This window comes from Myotis myotis, unplaced genomic scaffold (genome assembly GCF_014108235.1).
Source record: "Myotis myotis isolate mMyoMyo1 unplaced genomic scaffold, mMyoMyo1.p scaffold_m19_p_3, whole genome shotgun sequence".
In the NCBI taxonomy this organism is placed as follows: domain Eukaryota; kingdom Metazoa; phylum Chordata; class Mammalia; order Chiroptera; family Vespertilionidae; genus Myotis; species Myotis myotis.
In genome coordinates this window covers 182,658,253-182,678,112 of record NW_023416335.1, presented here as the reverse complement: position 1 = coordinate 182,678,112, position 19,860 = coordinate 182,658,253, and the positions used below count along the sequence as shown (strand labels likewise).

At 37.5% G+C, this 19,860-nt stretch overlaps 1 protein-coding gene across 1 annotated transcript in view; it reads left to right on the top strand.

Annotated features, from left to right (window-relative positions):
- The window catches only part of PDE3A (phosphodiesterase 3A), a 249,572-nt gene that overhangs the window by 207,602 nt on the left and 22,110 nt on the right, over window positions 1-19,860 (top strand). The window contains exons 6-9 of the mRNA XM_036298088.1: window positions 6,395-6,614; window positions 10,221-10,306; window positions 12,171-12,325; window positions 14,273-14,410. Coding sequence (XP_036153981.1) covers window positions 6,395-6,614; window positions 10,221-10,306; window positions 12,171-12,325; window positions 14,273-14,410 — 599 coding nt within the window. The remainder of the gene's footprint in view (window positions 1-6,394; window positions 6,615-10,220; window positions 10,307-12,170; window positions 12,326-14,272; window positions 14,411-19,860) is intronic.

Below are 19,860 nucleotides of genomic sequence, written 5' to 3'. Positions count from 1 at the left end.
TTGTTAGTAAATAATGCTCTGAAAGGAAGAACTGTTCATGGGGTTTTAGTCACACTGCTAAGGATCTCTTCTTTCTAGAAACCTAGTCCTCCACATTAGTTGTCTCACCTTGATAGGTTTTTTCTTTTAAATTCAGCATTTCTATTGGTTGTCAAAGCAACAGGAATTTACTACAAACTACAGAATCATAGCCAGAAGCAGAAGTTCTCAAAATGACAATGTTTTTATGAGAGTTAGAGAAGTAGTACTCACATCCCACTGATATTTCAAGAGACCAACTTGAAATAAACTCTTAAGTATAAGAAACACAAATTAAGGAAGCATTTCTGTCGTCTGTTTTTACATCTAGAAAAAAAAATTTAGTGATTTCTTTCCCTTTGATCATCCCCTTTATATTGGCGACTGTTTCTTGAAACCATTTAAGCACCAACGTTGCTTAAATCTCTACTGTTTGGTGTTAGAAAGACACTTTCTCCAGCAAATATACTTTTATTGGAATTGCATCACTGAGTGAAGCCAGTAAAGGTTATTTGGTTTTCCAAAAACTAATCAGGTCCTCTCTGCTCTTTGAAAATGTTCATTAAATCTTAGAGGTCACGTGACCTGAGAAATAGACTGGAGCTTTCACCTAGGCCAGGAACAGGCAAGGTGGGAAGATACTTAAATTGGGTTGCCCTGAGGGCAGATACAGATTAGCTCAGTGTTGTGGAGACTCAGGTGGGACTCCAGCAAGGTGAAGGAACTGGATGTGAGCATTTCACATTGAACCTGAGACTTTTAAAGGGTACTAAAGTGATCATAGGTCAGGAGGACCCCTAGGCTCCCTATAAAAATATGTGCAAATAATTTTTGAAGGAAAGCATCACCAGGTAAGGGCCATATGATTTCAACATATCAAATTCATACAAATCAGAACTTGCAACCAAGATCACTAAGCACACAAGAAATATGAGTTAGAGAAAAAGGAAAGGAAAGTAACTTTACAGATCTCTAAAAGGGTGGAGATATTTAAATGCTAAAAATTTTCATTTAATTTTAAAATATTAAAAGAAAAATACAAGGTTATAAAAATAACAGCAATGGGATAAGATATCATTGAAGGTCATCTAAACATAACTTTTAAAAATATAAGCAAGGTAATACGATATGTTAAGTGACGTAATATAGTATTCAAGGGAAAATTAATAAACGGGGAGTCAGAAAATGTGAAGAAATTACCCAGACTGCAACATAAATGAGAAACTGGAAAATGTAAGTGCATAAGGTATCTCTATCCTGATTACTTTGGAGAGGACTTTGCATTGTGGCATCTCTAGACTGCTATCACAGCAGAGCCAAATGATTATAAAATAGCCTATATATTAAGCATGCTTGATTCAACTAAAATTCCTGTGAGTCTGCCAAAAGGGGAAAAAAAATCCATCAAGAATCAGAGACCTGAAATCCAGTTACAGTTCTCCCTGATCAGATAGGTCCTTCTGCTTTGAAACCCTTGTTTGCTTTTAATGATGGTATTGGGTTGATTGGGCTAACTAGGTGTGTTCTGTTTGATATGACTGACTGTGACGCCGGCTGCTTTTAACTAAACTATGTGGAAAGGGACCTGGTAAAGTCCCTTTATGTGGCAAAGAATGTAAGGAAATATATAGAATCAAAATGTGAATAGAGTCTAAGGAGAAAAATACCAACTAATAGGCAAAAGAGGTTGGAGGATGCAAGCAAAAAGTAGAAAATAGAACCACTGAAAAATAAGTGAGGGGACTAATGAAATCTGTGCTTTGCACAAATCATTTCAACAGTGTGTCCTCTAGCTTGATCAGTCAGCATTGATTTAAATAGTTGAAACACAACCAGTTATTTACAGTTACTATTATAAAGTAAATGGGTGAAATCACATGAGTCTTGATGAAAGCATAAAATAGGAGATTGAAATATGACTTGCATTTTCAATCTTGCTTTTCTATTTATGAGTCACTGACAATGTAGAGCTGCCATTATGCCAGTAATGAGCCTTTAGAATTCCTCTGATTTCATACTTAGTGAGCTTGTAGCAGTCCCTTCCCAGATTCTTATAATTCTTATAAAATTTTTATAATCTTATTTTATAAGAATTTTATAAGAATTAGATCTTATAAAGATTAGATTTTATAAGATCTTTCTGTAATCATTAAAGTAAGCTAGACTGAGTTTTCCCTATAGAAAATATGAAATGAGAGATAACTTAAATTATGACTTTGTGATTTTATTTTTGCATTCTCTATAGTTTAGATACATGTTCTGTTTTGGAAAACTATTAGGAGTGTCCATTTGCCTGTGGGCAGGGAAAAGAGGCGTGTATTTATCAGACATGCTGGTTCCTTTCTTGTTCAATTAAAATTAAGCTGAGAGAGTTTTACAGCACAAAACAGATGGATTCACTTAAAAGATTTCCTTCCAGTATTGTTTATCATCTCCCTTTGATTGCCCAAAGTTCCTTGTGTCTTGACACACATTTTTTCATGCTCTTGGGAGCAAGAAATTACAGACTGAATTACTCAAAGGACCTGGCATTTTAGAATTTTTTAAAGTTGTATCTTAAGTTTTTTTGTTTTTTTTTTAATGTTTTAAGTATTTCACATTAGACCAGCTTCAGTTACTCAAGGATTTGTAGTTCATGAGCTAATACGTCTCTTTTCTGGAGTCTCTTAAAATTACTGAAATATAAATGAAGATAAGCATATTTGAATGAATACATATTTATCTGAATCCCTTCACTAGGTTGTGTGTATAAATGTGTGAGTGTACAACATAAAGGTGGATGAGATTTCAAATGTTACAAAGTTCACTAACGTTACACCCGATTACACATAAACTACCTTAAAAAACAATCTGTTCTTGAAAACTTAAAAAAAAAGGGTCTTTCTCCCATTTCCTTGGAGTATCCAGTTTCTGTGTCTGATATAATTTCATTTGTAGTCTTTCCTTTTTAAAAAGGTTATTTGGTTTTTATCTGCACTTATATCTTTCTATCTACTTGAAAACTAATATGTAAACATGGGCCCATTTCCTATAGCATTCTCTTTCTGTTTTTAAAACTTTAAGTAAACTAAGATAATGCACACTGTGAGAAATAGTAGTTCGGTTTGGGGAACAAAGGAATTTATATGTTTATACCTTATCTTCTCACCTACAGAATAAAAATATCCCTGCTTTTCAGGGCTGTTGCCAAGACTCTTGCTTGTTAGCTGTATTCAAAATACATAGACTCTCAGCTCTGCAGAAGCGAAGTCCTTCTCCTCTGTTTCAAGGTTTATTTTAAATTTCTTCCCAGGCAGTAAATGTGGAGTCTTAAGGTCTGCTTATTTTTTTTTTTTAAGTTTAGTTAATCCATGAGTTCTAAGAACTCTAATCGTTGAGTGGATTTTTAAGAGAGAATATCATTTCTCTGAGAACATCAGCTGGCATCTACTAAAAATTAGCAATAAAAAAAAAATCAGTCTTCTCGTAAATGACCTTCAGAGAGTACGCGGTGTCAAAACAGAAATGTGCAATGTTTCCACAGGCTTTGTAAAAAAGTGGCAGAAACTTGTCAAAAAACTCACAACTACCTAGCAAAATAATGAAGGAAATGTCTCAGGCAATGCCTATCAGGAGTCTCTTTTTTTTTAAGACCACAATTAAGCCCTTGCCTTGGCCCACAGCTCTGTACCGCCTTACCCAGCAACCTCTCTGGTCACATTCCCTGCCCCTCTTCTTCCTCCTTGCTAAGCTGAAGCCACACTGATCCTCTGGCAGGTCCCTCTTTCTAGAACATGCTTCCCCAGGTGCTTGTCTAAATAGACATTTAGATCTCTGTTGAAATTTTACACTGAGAGCATTTCTGTCCTCTACCCCCGCATTATTTTTCTTTCTATTACTTAAAACTGCCTGACTTTCTTTTCTTCCTTTTCCTCCTATACCTCTTCCTTTTTTTTTCTCAACCTTCTTTTTCCTTCCTTCCCCTTTTCTCCCTCCTCCTCTTCTTCTAAGTCCTTTTCTTCTTCTAATTCTTTTTTAATTTTTGTTTCCCCACAACAGAGTGGACGCTCCATAAGAATAGAGCATTTTGTGTTCACTACTGCCTCCTTAGCCCCTGGAACAGGGCACACAGTCATTCCTTATCAGCGGTTCTCAACCTGTGGGTCGCGACCCCTTTGGGGGTCGAACGACCCTTTCACAGGGGTCTCCTAAGGCCATCGGAAAGCACATATATAATCACATATTGTTTTTGTGATTAATCACTATGCTTTAATTATGTTCAATTTGTAACAATGAAATTGGGGGTCACCACAACGTGAGGAACTGTATTAAAGGGTCGCGGCATTAGGAAAGTTGAGAACCACTGCGACAAATCATTGAGCTAATTTGTAACCTTTATAATATGTCACACCCCCATCCAGCTCCTTAATGCTTATACTGCTTTTTTCTAATATATCTGGTGACTCAGTCAGCTGTAATCTAACAAATAGTCCAAATTAAACTAGTCCTTTTCAGCCTTTTTTAAAAAAAACAGAGCACGCATATACGTATGTGTAATAATGTGAATACGATGTTATATAGCAGGGGAAAAGTGAGAAGGGATTTAGAGCTTGTTGAACATTTTATTTCCTGCATTTTCTAAAATTATAATAAAATCTAATTACATTAGATTTTAATATAATTTACAATATAAATCTAATATTAGAGATAATATTAAAAACTAAATTTCTTCTGGGGCCTCCAAATAAAGTCTTTTTTAAAAAAATTTACAGCCATTAATACTTCACAGGTATCTGTAACACACTTGCTGTACCCAATGATAGGTTGGTTGAGAAACTGAGATTAATATGTAGTGAACTTCATTTTCTTATGGCTTAAGAGATGATGTGATATGAGGGTTGTCAATATCTGCTAAAATAGCTAAGCCTTTTCACTGAAAGTAGAAATCAAAATTAAAACCATAAAGCTTGTCATTGTACAGAGCAATACAAATGCTGCCTAGTAGGTAATGCATTCTCCCAGGGGCAACCTCTGACAGAAGTGGCTAATAAGCCACCTTTTACAAGAATAACTGTCCCCGCTCCATATTCTCCTGTTGACTAGCACTGTGACCCTGGGAAAGTTATGTTACCTCTCTGGGCCTATGAGGTTTCAGTTAGGCATAAAGGCCAGGGTTCTCTTGATCAGGAATCAACAATAGAAATATTGAGAAAAGGACTAGGAGGCGTTGCAGGCCTCCACACTGAATCAAAGGAAGAGTATGATAGTAAAACAAAAGAAATAACAAAACAAAGAAACTTAATTACCAAAGCCCTTCAGCAAGCTTCATATTCCTTCCTGTGGGCCAAGAAAACCGTGGGTGTGACAAACAAAACATTTGGGAGAACTAAACATGGGAAGCCGACAAAGCCAACTGACAGTTCACCACACATATTATGATGTGAGAGCTGCTGGCTGTACATTTCCCTGGAGTGGTGAGAAATCGGAAACAACTTTTCATGATTTCATTTCACTTGCTGTACAGTAGATTGTTCAGCATCAGTAAACAGGTGGTTGTTCAGAAGCTATTTCTCTCTTTTCTTCAGTTTTAACATGGGCTGCTTTCCCTACATGAGAGAGGAAATTCAAAAGGCATCGCCCCTGTACTCGAACATTGGAAATCTAACTCAGTGTTCTGTAAAATCCTCACAACCGGGAGTAAACAGTTTGCCACAAACACCCACACTTAAAGTTTAAACTTCAGGCCTATTGTGTGATCGGAAAGGGGGCATATTCCATTTTTAAATGTCTTCTTCAGAAATTACTCTGATCAAAGTAATTTCACACCCAAACTAGTCATTTTGCTGAAAACACCCATGGGTAATAAAGTTAAATGCCTCTGATGAATGTATCTTCTTTATTTACATATTTTAAGCATTGTATGCCTGCCAAACCCTGCTCCAGACATGTTAATATTTAAAATAATTCCTGATCTTCTTGCTGCTAAAAACTTCACAGCAGAAGAGAAGGCAAACATATGAGAAAATGTTAACCATTAACATCATGTTAGAATGACAAGAAGAAACAAAAATAATATTCTTCTGTCCTGAAGTTACTCCAGGCCACCAAGGCTTTCACTGGATTTGCCAACATTGCCACCAATTGTCTTCACAATGATTCATTCCTTTCATCTCATGCTGTGAAGATACCCCCGCTGTCCATACACCCTGTCCACCCCATCTCCAGCTGGTGGCATGCAGGGGAGGCCTGCCCGGGCCCAAGTACTCCTGGGGCCTTTAGTGCGTTCAAAGGAGTCCAAGGTGAAGTTTAAGAGTAGAGGGTTTGAATTCCAAAGACATGTCTTGTGACTTAATGATTTCTTTTCTTCTTGTGACTTAATGATTTCTTTTCTTCTCAGGTGCCCTCGCTAAAATTTCACCTCTTTCATCGCCCTGTTCCTCACCTCTCCAAGGGACTCCAGCCAGCAGTCCTGTCAGCAAAATTCCTACAGTTCAGTTTCTAGAATCTGCTGACACAACTGCCAAACCGGGCCTAGGTTCGCACAGGGCCTTAACTTACACTCAGAGTGCCCCTGACCTGTCTCCTCAGATACTGACGCCACCTGTCATATGTAGCGGGTAAGAATTGTACGTTGTTAGCTGGAGTTTAATAAGGAAACCAGTACTACTTCTCCTCTTAGGAACACTCACTGGCAGTCCACATAGCTATGTGTATGTTTGCCAGAGTAGTTGATAAGGAAGTATAGGATAATGTGATCTGTGTTGAATAAGGTATAATAGAAACTTAATTTTTCAGTGGTTTTCTACTAGTAGAAAGTTTAGAGTCCATATGGGCCGTACAGCTTATCTCGAGAGATGCAATAATTAGTTGTATATTTTGTCTGCTTACTGATAGAACATACATAAAGCATATGTTTTTAAAAACCATGTCAGGTAATTTAATATAGTTTGATATTATGTTGGAATTTTTTTTTTTTTACTTCTTCAGGGAGGGTTTTATACTGATTTTTAAAGGCATTTTATGTTAAGTTTGCAATTCCTATTTTAACACTTTAAAAATGTGCAAATAACACAGGGCTCTTAGAATGCAAAGCAATTGCTTGTGCTGATCTACCATGTTGAAATAGACTTGCAAAGTGTTGTCTTTTCCTAGAGGGTTAGAAAATAAGGGCCTAGCATGGCAAGAGTAATTATTTTGCCAACATTGTCCCTAAGACAGAAATACTGCTTCTTACGGATTAACATGGTGTTGTTCTTCAGAAATAGCTTCATCTTGAACCATTGAGCTTAAAGCTTTACAATATTTCTTTCAGTCAAAAAGAGTTGAATGTTTTTAAACTAAGTATAATCACAGGAGTGTCTTGAATAACATGCTACTTTTCTAAGGTTCATGAGTATAACCGTTCGAATAAATTAGTTACATGTTGGTCTTCTAATATCACATGTTTCACAGACCCAGATTTGATCAATATTTTCAGTTTTGAGCTTCACAAATTTCATATTCATATCCGTTGTTTATAAACTCTATATTAAATGAATGTTTTTTATAACCTTTATTTTTATTTTCTTTCTCTTTATAAATATTTTTATAGGGAAAAAACATTTTTTGTTTGTTTGTTTGGCCACGGCCAGAATAAAAAGTGGTTCTACTGACCAAAAGTTATTCAGCCGCCTTCTCTATGACAGCTTTTTATTTATTTTTTTAAATATATTTTATTGATTTTTTACAGAGAGGAAGGGAGAGAGGGAAAGGGATAAAGAGTTAGAAACATCGATGAGAGAGAAACATCGATCAGCTGCCTCCTGCACACCCCCGAATGGGGATATGCCCGCAACCAAGGTACATGCTCTTGACTGGAATCGAACCTGGGACCCTTTAGTTCCTAGGCTGGCGCTCTATCCACTGAGCCAAACCGGTTAGGGCTATGACAGCTTTTTAAATAAAATAATTTCTGTAGGATACTAATCCCATCTTTTCCCCCTACCAAAAAAAAAAAAAGAAAAAAAGGCATGATCTGTGGTAAAACATACATATTCCCCTTTTAGTGATTCACAACATTCATGACTTTATCAAAAGCTCTGAGACATCCTGCAAAAGGAAAACCTCCTGATTTTTGTTTCATCTAGAATTGTCTGTTTATTTAACCACAGAACCAATTTCATTAGGTTAACACCCAATAATTGCCCACGGAGCTAGTGTTTGGGGGAGCACCCTTCAGAAACATTTTGGGGGTATTCATCCTAAGCCAAGAAGAAGCCCAGTGGAATATCAGCATCAAGGACATCTGCTGTGGCCTCCAGATTCGTGAGGTATAAGTCGCCTAAAGAAGGGAGAGAGAGAGATGGCCGGGAAAGATCTACCGCTCACATAGCTTCTCTCATCCCAGTCTATTTATTGTATTCCTAGCAGGAAGAATGTAATGGGATTTTTATAAAAAAAGCTTTTGGAGAAAAACAAGGCAATTTCACTGCCTACTTGTTCAGTAATGTTTATAAATCCAGTAGTCTGTGTTTTATTTGTTTGGGCTTTATAAATCTATAATTCAAACCATGTTTTATTATTGCCTTCAAGGCAGCCACCCATGTAGGCCCAGAGAGCTCCAGAAACACACGACTAATTATTGTGGTTTCCCCTGCTGAACTCGAAGGGTTTGGCGTTGCTTCCCAGTCTCTTGGCTGCTGTAATGTCTATGCAACAAGCTGTTTTTTTGGCATAAAAGGTAGTATGTTTGAACTACTAATTTAAATGTTCCTTTTAAGTATTATCTTGCAATGAAAAATTTAAAACTAATAAACGCTGCTTCTACTAAGTTTCATTGGACAATGTAAGCACATCATTGGCATCTACTTTCTTTTTCCTTTGGCCCTGTCATTTTCTTTTGATTCCCTAATGGGATTTCATAATTAGAAATATTTTGAGTGCGATGTTTTTCCACTTACCTTCAAGGCTCAAAAAGTAAATTAAGTTAGGATGAAAAGACTATCTAACTAGAAAGTGTTTATCTGTACCACGCATATAAGAACAATGGGGGGGGGGATGAGATATTAATTATATTAAATTATAAACTATCACTCACTTCTTTTATTTTTAGAGTGAATCTGTGGTTAAATAACAAATAGAAGCCCTCTGAGACCCTTTGTAATATTAGGCAAAAGGAAGGAACTCAGAAGCAAAATACAGAATTAAAACCTAACCCTGAAGTCTCTAAACAAGATGAGTGAAAGGGGAAATTTGCCAGGACATTTGTGAGGTTATTTTTTAATTTATAATACAGTCAAAATGGTTGAGAAAGCAAAAGTATCCTATATCCTCCAACCTCCACAGTTTAAGGTACCACCTCTCAGATATCTTCTTTTTCTCAGTTACCCACAATGTACTTCCTTGGTTTGTTTTTCTCAACTTGAATCCTATGCTGTTATTTTACATTCAACCTTCATCATTTCCTAAGGGCCTTAACAGGTCATTGATCCAACTGCAAAAAAAAAAAGAAATTCATATATTATTTTATTTCCACACATACAATCTTTTCTTAAAGGGCTCTTTGGACATAAAATGTCTTCAGCCATAAAAATAAATCCAATAGTGAGGTTTTTACATAGGCCCAGAGGGATTCTATTGGGGGAGATATTTTTGACCAAATACACATTGACATCTCCAAAACCATTACTATAAGGAGATAGCAGACTATGCCAGGATTCTCTGAATTATATAACAAAATTTTGCTGGTAGTTTCACTTCCAATATGGTCTAGACCAGGGGTGGGCAAACTTTTTGACTCGAGGGCCACAATGGGTTCTTAAACTGGACTCAGAAGAAGGAGCTGCGGCCATGTTTCCCGACGTTGCCATGTTAACACTGCTGCTGGTGAAGGAGCGGAGGGGAGAGCAAGAGAACCCTCCGCTCTTTCGGCTCCGCGGGCAGGATAGAACAGCCGAACGGACCGGATCTGGCCCACGGGCCATAGTTTGCCCACGTCTGATCTAGACTTTGGAAAAGGATGAGAGTCAAATGAAGCTTCTGATCCTTTGTATTGATCATGTTCTCACAAGAAAGAAAATATATTGCATATCAGCATCCATGTATAAAACCAAATGACTTTCCCCCTTAAACAAGTAGAAGGTAGAAATATTTGATTATTGCTATCTATCAATGTAGATAGATGGTGTATGCCTGTGATTTTTCTGAAAAGAGGATATACTTACAGCTGTTCCAATATTTTTCAGCTGTGGCAGGCCATATTCCCAAGGCAATCCTGCTGACGGGCCCCTGGAGAGCAGTGGCACAGCCATTCGGGCACCAAGCAGAACAGGTAATTCTTTATTTGCATTCTCTTCCTCAAAAAGGAAATTGCTTTACTTTCTTCTGATCACAAATGATATTTAGATGAGAAATTTTAAAAGACAATGAAAGAAATCAAATCATCCATAATTTGACTGCCTAGAGCAGTGGTTCTCAACCTTCCTAATGCCGCAACCCTTTAATATAGTTCCTCAAGTTGTGGTGACCCCCAATTTCATTGTTACAAATTGAACATAATTAAAGCATAGTGATTAATCACAAAAACAATATCTACACTAATAAAAGACAAACATGCAAATTGACCATACCTTCATTACTCCTGAAGCCATGCCCACCAACCAATCAGAGCAACTATATGCAAATTAACCCAACCAAGATGGTGGCCGGCAGCCACAGAGCTGGAGCAAGCAGGAGGCTTGGTTGCCCCACTGATGGAGGAAGCCAAGCTTCCCACTTGCCGCTGAGGGCTCTGAGCTCCACTCAAAGCAATAAAGTTTCAATTATAGAAGGTAAATAAACCCCAGATACCTGCTTTCAGCTGGCCGTGGCCACAGAGCTGGAGCGAGCAGGAGGCTTCCCTCCCGCCCATCCTCTGAGCTCCTCTCAAGACTACAAAGTTTCAATTAAATAAATCAAGTTTAAATAAGTCCCAAAATAAAAATAAAAAATAAAAAAAGGAGAGGCTGGGAGCTTCCATTGCCAGGGGGCTTGGCCCACCTGAAAATGGCCCTCAGCCCCTCACCCAGACTGGCCAGGCACACCAGTGGGGACCCCCCTCACCCTAAAGGGGGTGTGGCCAGGCTGAAAACAGCCATTAGCCCTTCACCCAGGCTAGCCAAACCTCTATGGGGTGAGGGTCCCCACTGGGGGGGGGGCTTGACCAGCCTGAAAACAGCCATCAGCCCCTCACCCAGGCTGGCCAGGTACCCCAATGGGGACCCCGACCTGAAGGGGGTGTGACCAGCTGCACATAGCCATCAGCCCCTCACCCAGGCTGGCCAGGCACCCCAGCAGGACCCCCACCCTAATCTGAGACACCCTTCAGGGTAAACCAGCTGGCCCCCACCTATGCACCAGGCCTCCATCCTATATAATAAAAGGGTAATATGCAAACTGACCCTAACAGCAGAAAGACTGGGAATGACTGGTCACTGTGACACACACTGACCACCAGGAAGCAGATGCTTAATGCAGGAGCTGCCTTCTGGTGGTCAGTGCGCTCCCACAGGGGGAGCTCTGGTCAGCCACAAGCCAGGCTGATGGCTGCCAGTACAGCGGTGGTGGCGGGAGCCTCTCCCACCTCCTCAGCAGTGCTAAGGATGTCTGACTGCAGTTTAGGCCTGCTCCCCGCTGGCAAGTGGACATCCCCCAAGAGCTGCCGGGCTGCCTGAGGGATGTCTGACTGCCAGCTTGGGCCTGATCCCCCAGCAAGCGGGCCTAAGCCAGCAGGTGGACATCCTCCGAGGGGTCCCAGACAGCAAGAGGGTGTAGGCCAGGTTGAGGGTCCCCTCCCCGAGTGCACAAATTTTTGTGCACCAGGCCTCTAGTGTAACTATATATGTGTTTTCCGATGGTCTTAGGCGATCCCTATGAAAGGGTCATTCAACCTCCAAAGGGGGTTTTAAACAGTGATCTGTTTAAAACTGGCCTAGAGTTAATCATGGGTAAAATCTTGGTGCAAAGCTGTCCAAAATGTTTCTATGTATCTACATCCAACATATACATATGATCCTATATTCTTGGTGTGTAAAGGCTCATGAAGGCAATAGTTCTCTCAAAACTGTATTAACCACATGCATTTTAGGAATATTCACTTAAATGGGACCCCATTCTTGTTACAAGTTTCATAACAGGCTGATTTCTTTCAATTCCAGATGACACTGCTCAAGTTACCTCTGATTATGAAACTAATAACAACAGTGATAGCAGTGATATTGTACAGAATGAAGATGAAACCGAGTGCCCAGCAGAGCCACTGAGGAAAGCTTCAGCCTGTAGCACCTATGCGCCTGAGACCATGATGTTCCTGGTAGCCCCATATCACTTATCTCATTTGTTGACCTGAGAAATTGGACTCTATTATAGGGATTGGCTTAGATATAGATCCCAGAATCATTAGGTTTACAGAAATATCTCATTTGGATTTTAGATGTACTATAGCTCTCCCCATATATATGAGTATAATTTTCCCTATTTAAGTCTTATCTCTTAATAATTTATTTTCTTAGTGAATAAAAATATAAGTATTCATCTCCACAAATGATTATAGCTATTTCTTAACCCAATCTAAAAGTGTAAATATGCATAAGAAAAATGAATTATTTCATTCAGTAAAATAATCCTGTATAATAAAAGCCTAATATGCTAAGTGTCCGGTCGTCCATTCAACCAATCAAAGCATAAAGTGCTAAAGCCACTCAATCACTCGCTATAATGTGCACTGACCACCAGGGGGCATACAGTCGACCAGTTGCTATGATGTGCACTGACCACAAGGTGGCAGACACTCTGACTGGTAGGTTAGCTTGCTGCTGGGATCCAGCTGATCGGGACTGAGCAAGACAGGCAGGACAAGCCCTGGAGCCCTCCCACAATCCTCCCCAGCCCCGATCATGCACCAGTGGGGTCCCTCGGCCTGGCCTACACCCTCTTGCAATCTGGGACCCCTCAGGGGATGTCAGAGAGCTGGTTTCAGCCCGATCCCACAGGCCAGGCCGAGGGACCCCACTGGTGCATGAATTAGTGCACCGGGCCTCTAGCATTTTATGAATATCAATCATTCAATAAAGTGAAATGTGTTAGTTGTCCTAGGGCATCTGCTTGTTGTTTTGTGCGTGTGTGTTTCTAGCACCTTCTTAATTTAGAAACTGAGTCAATATTTGTTTTCTTTTTTGTATTAAATCAGGTTTACATAGACATTTGCTATCCATTAAAATATCCTTTAATAATGACTTATTTTGTGTGTTTAAAGTGATCTGTTTAAAAAAGATTAAAGCATAGTTGAGTCAGGTTAATTTTGGGGAGGCAGCAAATGGTAGAAAATAGTGGACTGTCATGTGATTATCAATTACTCCTATTATCATTCTTCTTTAACCTGATTTATCATTTAATACTTTTAAATCAAAGAGATTTTCAAACAAAATAATTTACATTTTTTATCCGCATTATCTTTCTTTTCTTTTTTATAGATGTATTCTTAATAATGTCCTCACTAGGGATCAATTATAAAATGTCTATACATGTATAAGGTACATGTTTCTTTGGAAACTGTACATCACATGAATTAAATTAAAATCCTGAAATAAATGTGGCTGTTGTCATTCCACGGGATTAACCCTAATTTTGAAGCAGTAATACAAATTTGACCAATTTTAGCAGGGATCATTAACGCCTCGCCCCACTCATGAGTTTCTTTTGAGAGTCCAATATGAGCTAGGAATGTTCATCTCAAAAAAATTTACATAAACATATAAAGAGATAAATTTAATGCAATTTCCAAGTGTTCTGAAGCCCTTGAACTTTTCCTTAAGAACCCTACAGTAGTTATGTAAACTTATGGAAGAAGCATCTTTCTTTTTTCTTTTCTCTTCTCTTCTCTTCTCTTCTCTTCTCTTCTCTTCTCTTCTCTTCTCTTCTCTTCTCTTCTCTTCTCTTCTCTTCTCTTCCCTTCTCTCTTTTCTTTTCTTTTCTTTTCTCTTCTTTTCTTTTATTTCCTTTTTCCTGTAGCATGTATGAACCAGCACAAGCAGGCACCTAATAATGCAAAACATGGTCTGAAACAGCATAAGGACCATTTCTCCTTACTTAGGGGCCAATGTCTTGTTCATCTTGATGTTTTTTTAAAGATCACCCATTCACCCTGAAGTATAAAGTCATTTACCTCAAATAAACTCAGTTGTTGCATTGAACTTACTAAAGCATGAATTGCTTTATAGAAAAACTGTATATTGTTAAAATATTTTCATCTTTATTTCAGGACAAACCAATTCTTGCTCCTGAACCTCTTGTCATGGATAACTTGGACTCAATTATGGAGCAGCTAAATACTTGGAATTTTCCAATTTTTGATTTGGTGGAAAAAATAGGAAGAAAATGTGGCCGTATTCTTAGTCAAGTAAGAAATGAATTCATACCTATGACTTTAAATATAGAAAAAAAAATTCCTTGGTTGGTTAAAGCTCTGTACACACTTGATACCAGTGGTGGGTAGTGAGTACAGAAAGGAAATTTTAGTACCCAACATTCTATAGATTTGGTGGTCATGGGTTAACAAAAGTAACTGGAACTTCAAATAAGTAAAATACCATATTCTGCAATTAAAATATGTATTTTGGGGTGGGATATACAAGCAAGATGGAGAAATTATCTAAAATTCATAGAACTCAGCAGAAGAAAAACTGACACAGGCCCTCAAAAAAAGAAAGCCGCCTATTTATAAACACTAATTGTAATTATTTCCATTGACTATTTTCTAAACTTTTTAATTTTACAGTGTTTAGACCTTATAAAAACTAAGATATTATGCATAAATATCTTCCCCTCCAGTGCTATGAGAAACACATTCAAAGAGAGTTCTCTGTATTTTAGTATGGAAACAACCTTTATGCATCACAAGCTAGACTATTTTCAAATTTTCCCAAATAAATATTTGTTTCTATGAGGGAGAAAAAAAATATAGAAATTAAGAATGAAAATTTTCTCAATAATCAAAAAAACAAAACAATGGATTCACTCAATTAATGAGCACATATCAAAATATATACTCTTAAATGGGATGATGCAATAACACTTATTACCTTATTTTAAAATGTCTTAGGTGAATTCTTATAGATTAAATAAATATCACAGCAGAGATATGAAAGACTACCAACTCCTTAATATAAGGTTTAGATGAGAATTCAGGACCCTGATTTATTGTTGCACTAACATTCCCTGGAAAACACCAGAAGACAAATCAGTTTATATACTGATTTCTACTTCACACATTGGAGACAGGCTTTGCTTGGACCTCTCAGCCAATATCTGAGTGTGGAACTTCAGGATGAAGATTCCTGATCCATGAAGGTTTGAAGGAATAAGATAGAGGGGCCTTTTCCTCCATTGTTCAGTTCCACAAACAAGTACTAATCTGGTCCTCAAGAAGGAAAATGTGTTTCTGCCTTAAAACCCTACCAGACCTGAGGCCCCGAACCTAACTGTCCCCTATACCTGGGCTCCTGAGCATTAAAGAGAAAAAACCAACATGATATAGAAAAATGTTAGTTACATGCAAACAAGTGGTTAGAATAAGATGGAATGTGGAGACATTGTAGAAAATAGGTCTACCTTTCATTTAGCGCCAATATTCCACCTTTGTGTGGAAATTACTGAAAAATCGGTACAGCGGTCTGGTAGACTTAAAGGAACTCCTGTTCTATCAGGAAAATGAGATGTCTGTCAAAATTAAATGACAATTCATGCTACAGACAAGAGAAGTATCCTAAAAATGATTGATAAAATATGAAACTCAGAATAATTACAAAGTCTATGTAATATGCAATTATTGCCGCTGCTATACTTCATCACGGCCATGCACATATTGAGGACTAAAATGGCCTTATTCTTTTCTTAGGAGTTATTAGTCCCGTTCTTCTCTCCCTTTCTCATGCTAGGCAACATTTTTTATGCTAGCTGATCTTAAGGACAGGCTTTAGGGTAGATTTTTTTCTTTTTTTAATTAAAAAATTATGATTAAAATTAAATTTATTGGGGGTGACATTGGTTAATAAGATTATATAGGTTTCAAGTGTATATTTCTATGTTACCTGATCTATATATTGCATTGTGTGTCCACTGCCCAAAGTCAAATCATCTTCCCTCCCCATTTATTTTGTCCCCTTTACCCTTCACTGACCCCCACCCTTCTGTCTTCTGGTAATCACCATACTATTGTCTGTGTCTATGAGTTTCAGTTTTACAACCCACATACGAATGAAATTATATGGTTCTTTTTCCAATAGACTTGTTTCCCTTAACATGATACTCTCATGGTCCATTCCTGTTATCACAAATGGCGGTATTTCATCTTTTCTTATGGCTGAATAGTACTCAGGGCAGCCGTTTTTCTTCACTCCACCCTAGCCTCATGCATCAGGGCTCCCCTGGGAGGTTTTGCATTCCACTTTCTGAAACCCGTGGCAGACTGTGACTCTGAGGGAGTGATTTTTCCTGCAAATATGCCTGTCATGGTGCCACCGGAAAAACGTGGCCCTGGGCCAGGAGCTCTTTTCTCTTTTACTGGACAGTGTTCCCTGGTGTGGAGAGAAAAATCTCCCATTGTTTTGTATGTGATGCGTACATCACAGACTCCCCGAAACTCTAGTTTACTTTTCTCAGTAACTTTGATGCAGGAATTTTTTTTTTCAATCTCTATTTTACAGAAGAGGAAATTGAGACTTCAAAGAGGAAATACTATTCATCTGCGGTCATATAGGGCATATTGGATCCATGATTTGAATGCAGACATATCGTATTAGAAGTCCAGGCTTTTTACCATTATTTCAACTGCTGTTTAGCCTCCTATAAGACACACTCACTTATTATATCTCTAACTCTTCGAATGGAGAGTCTGAACAATAGAAAAGTGGTTATGATAGCAGCCAGTTTGACAGCAGCAGTGACAGTGTACCAGGCATCATTGTAGCATCCCATCTTCCCTCAAAGTTCTGTGAGTTGGAGGGTGGGAGGGTGGATCTTGACCAGCTTTCCCACCAAATGTTTTCTAAGAGTCTTGGATATGAGTAGCCACCAGAAAGATTAGACATGATTAACAATTCAATTTTGACAAGATTCATTAATGTTATTTTCCACTCTTCTTTCAAAAATAAAATAATATGTAACTGCATGATCCTTGTGATGTCACTTTATTTTTTTCAACTTACAAAACGGTAAACTTTTTGGAATTGCCGCTTCATTTGCAAGGCTAAATAGAACTTTATGGGAGTTTTTTGCCCTTTGATTTGAGTTTATAAGGACAAACATCATGAAATTTTCACTGTGTGAAAGGCATTTTTTTTTTTTCACCTTAGTAAGAATTTAGGACAGCTGAAATGAATTAACTTGAACATTCCAAGAAATCACCTTTTGGCTGAAACTTCACAGAAAATGTCTCACTTCAAAAGACTTTAAAAGAGACATATGTGTAGTGGAAATGACTTCTCAGTCTCAATATACTGCCTGCCTGTCTTTTTTATGATTATCATGTTTATTTTAATAAAGTTGAAAGGACATTATTCAGATTTTGGAATGGTGCTCACTTATTTCAGTCACCAATATCTATCTGGTTAATGGTGCTGTTTATTTATGAGTTTGGATTATTGATGGTTGATTTTTAGCAGCTTCTTGGTGAAAATTCTCCTGTTTTAAAATCACACTGTAAAATATCCTGTTGTCTTAATTTTTTAATTCATCTTACAAATGTTAAAAAAAGAATAATGGGAAAATTTAATTTAAAAATCATTGCATTTCAAATATTGGTGGTAGGATTTGAAGCTGTTAAAAGTACAAAATCTGAAGCCAAACTACTTGGCTTGTATTCTAGTTCTGATAATGTGCCAGCTGTGTGATCTTAAACAAGTCACGCACCTCTCTGTGCCTCAGTTTCTCCTGTTTTCAAATATTAATAATTAATCGTATCTATCTCAGAAGGTGTGAGGATTAATTACATGTAAATAATTAATATATGTAAACTATTTAATGTAGGCTTCTCACTTATTAAATGCCAAATATATAAGTATATATATATATATATATATATATATATATATATGTATATATATATATATATATATATATGTATATATACACATAGAAGCTGTTATTGGCGTTATTATTGAATTAATATGCAGAAATAAATCCATTAGGTATTTATAAATAAGAACTCAAATATTATATGAAGCATTAGTAAAGGGGAAATAACTAAAAGAATTGGCTTGAAATATTAAAGAAACCATAAACTTCACTTTCTATTGCATTTTTAAATTCTTTATTATTTAAAGTATTTACATGAGTCTCCTTTTTTCCCCCATTGACCTCTCCCCTGTCACCCCCACCCCCAAGCACAAGCCCTCACCCCCCTACTGTCTGTGTCCATTGGTTTTGCTCATATGCATGCATACAAATCCTTTGGTTAATCTCTGACCCCCTCCCACCCCGCCTTCCCTCTAGGTTGTACCGTCGGTTCGATGCTTCTATGTCTCTGGTTCTATTTTTGTTCATCAGTTTATGTTGTTTATTATATTCCACAAATGAGTGATCATGTGATATTTATCTTTCTCTGACTGGCTTATTTTGCTTAGCATAATGCTCTCTAGTTCCATCGATGCTGTTGGAAATGGTAAGAATTCCTTCTTTTTTACAGCAGTGTAGAATTCCATTGTGTAGATGCACCACAGTTTTCTAATCTACTCGTGTGCTGATGGGCACTTAGGTTGTTTCCAAATCTTAGCTATTGTAAATTATGCTGCTGTGAACATAGGGGTGCATATATCCTTTCTAATTGGTGTTTCTGTTTTCTTGGGATATATTCCTAGAAGTGGGATCACTGGGTCAAATGGAAGTTCCATTTTTAATTTTTTGAGGGATCTATTGCATTTTTTAAAGAGAAGAAGTGGGATGTTATATTACACAGAAAAAGGCTAAAAATTAAATATGCTTGCTGTTCAAAGTGAAAAAAAACCCACATAGAATTGATATACATTATATTCTGTTCCCAACCAGCAACTACAGTGCTCCTTTTAAAACATATGTCAAATAAAGTTACTTTCCAGCTTCATTGTCTTCAATGGCTCCCTACCTCATGCAGAGTGAAATCCTTATAATGGTCAATATGACTGTCAAACACCAAGATTGCACCAATCCCAGTTTAAAGTCTACTCCTGCCTTCATTCCATTCTGGCCTTCTTGCTTTATCCATGCTGGCTTTCTTGCTGTTTCTTGTGTACCTCGGGGCCTTTGCATTGGCTTTTACTCTACGTGAGCAACTCTTTCCTTAGATATCCACGTACCTCCCTTTACACTTCCTTTAACTCTTTGCTCAAATGTCCCTGATCCCCTTTTTCTTTTTGTATATGACTTCTGACTTTCTGTCAAAGTATATACCTTTCTTATTATGTCTACTACCTTGCCCAACCAGATCCATGAAGGAATACACACACACACACACACACACCACGTATATAACAAACTGCCTAGAAAATAGTAGGCACTCAATAGATATATGCTGAATGAATGAATCATATATATATATACACACACACACACACACATATATATATATATATATATATATATATATATATATATATATATAAAATCTTACATAGTGACAAACATTGAATATATAATTTTAAACTGTTACTGAATTTTAATAGATTTAAAGTCAATAACAAAAGATGAAGATTTAGCTATGTAGGCATATATTAAAGTTTTAGAGGAAGCAGTCCAAGATAATTTTATGAAGAAAATCTCCTGAATTATACACAATACTGTGCCTTTGTGACATGAAGTAAGGTTGCTCTAAATGCT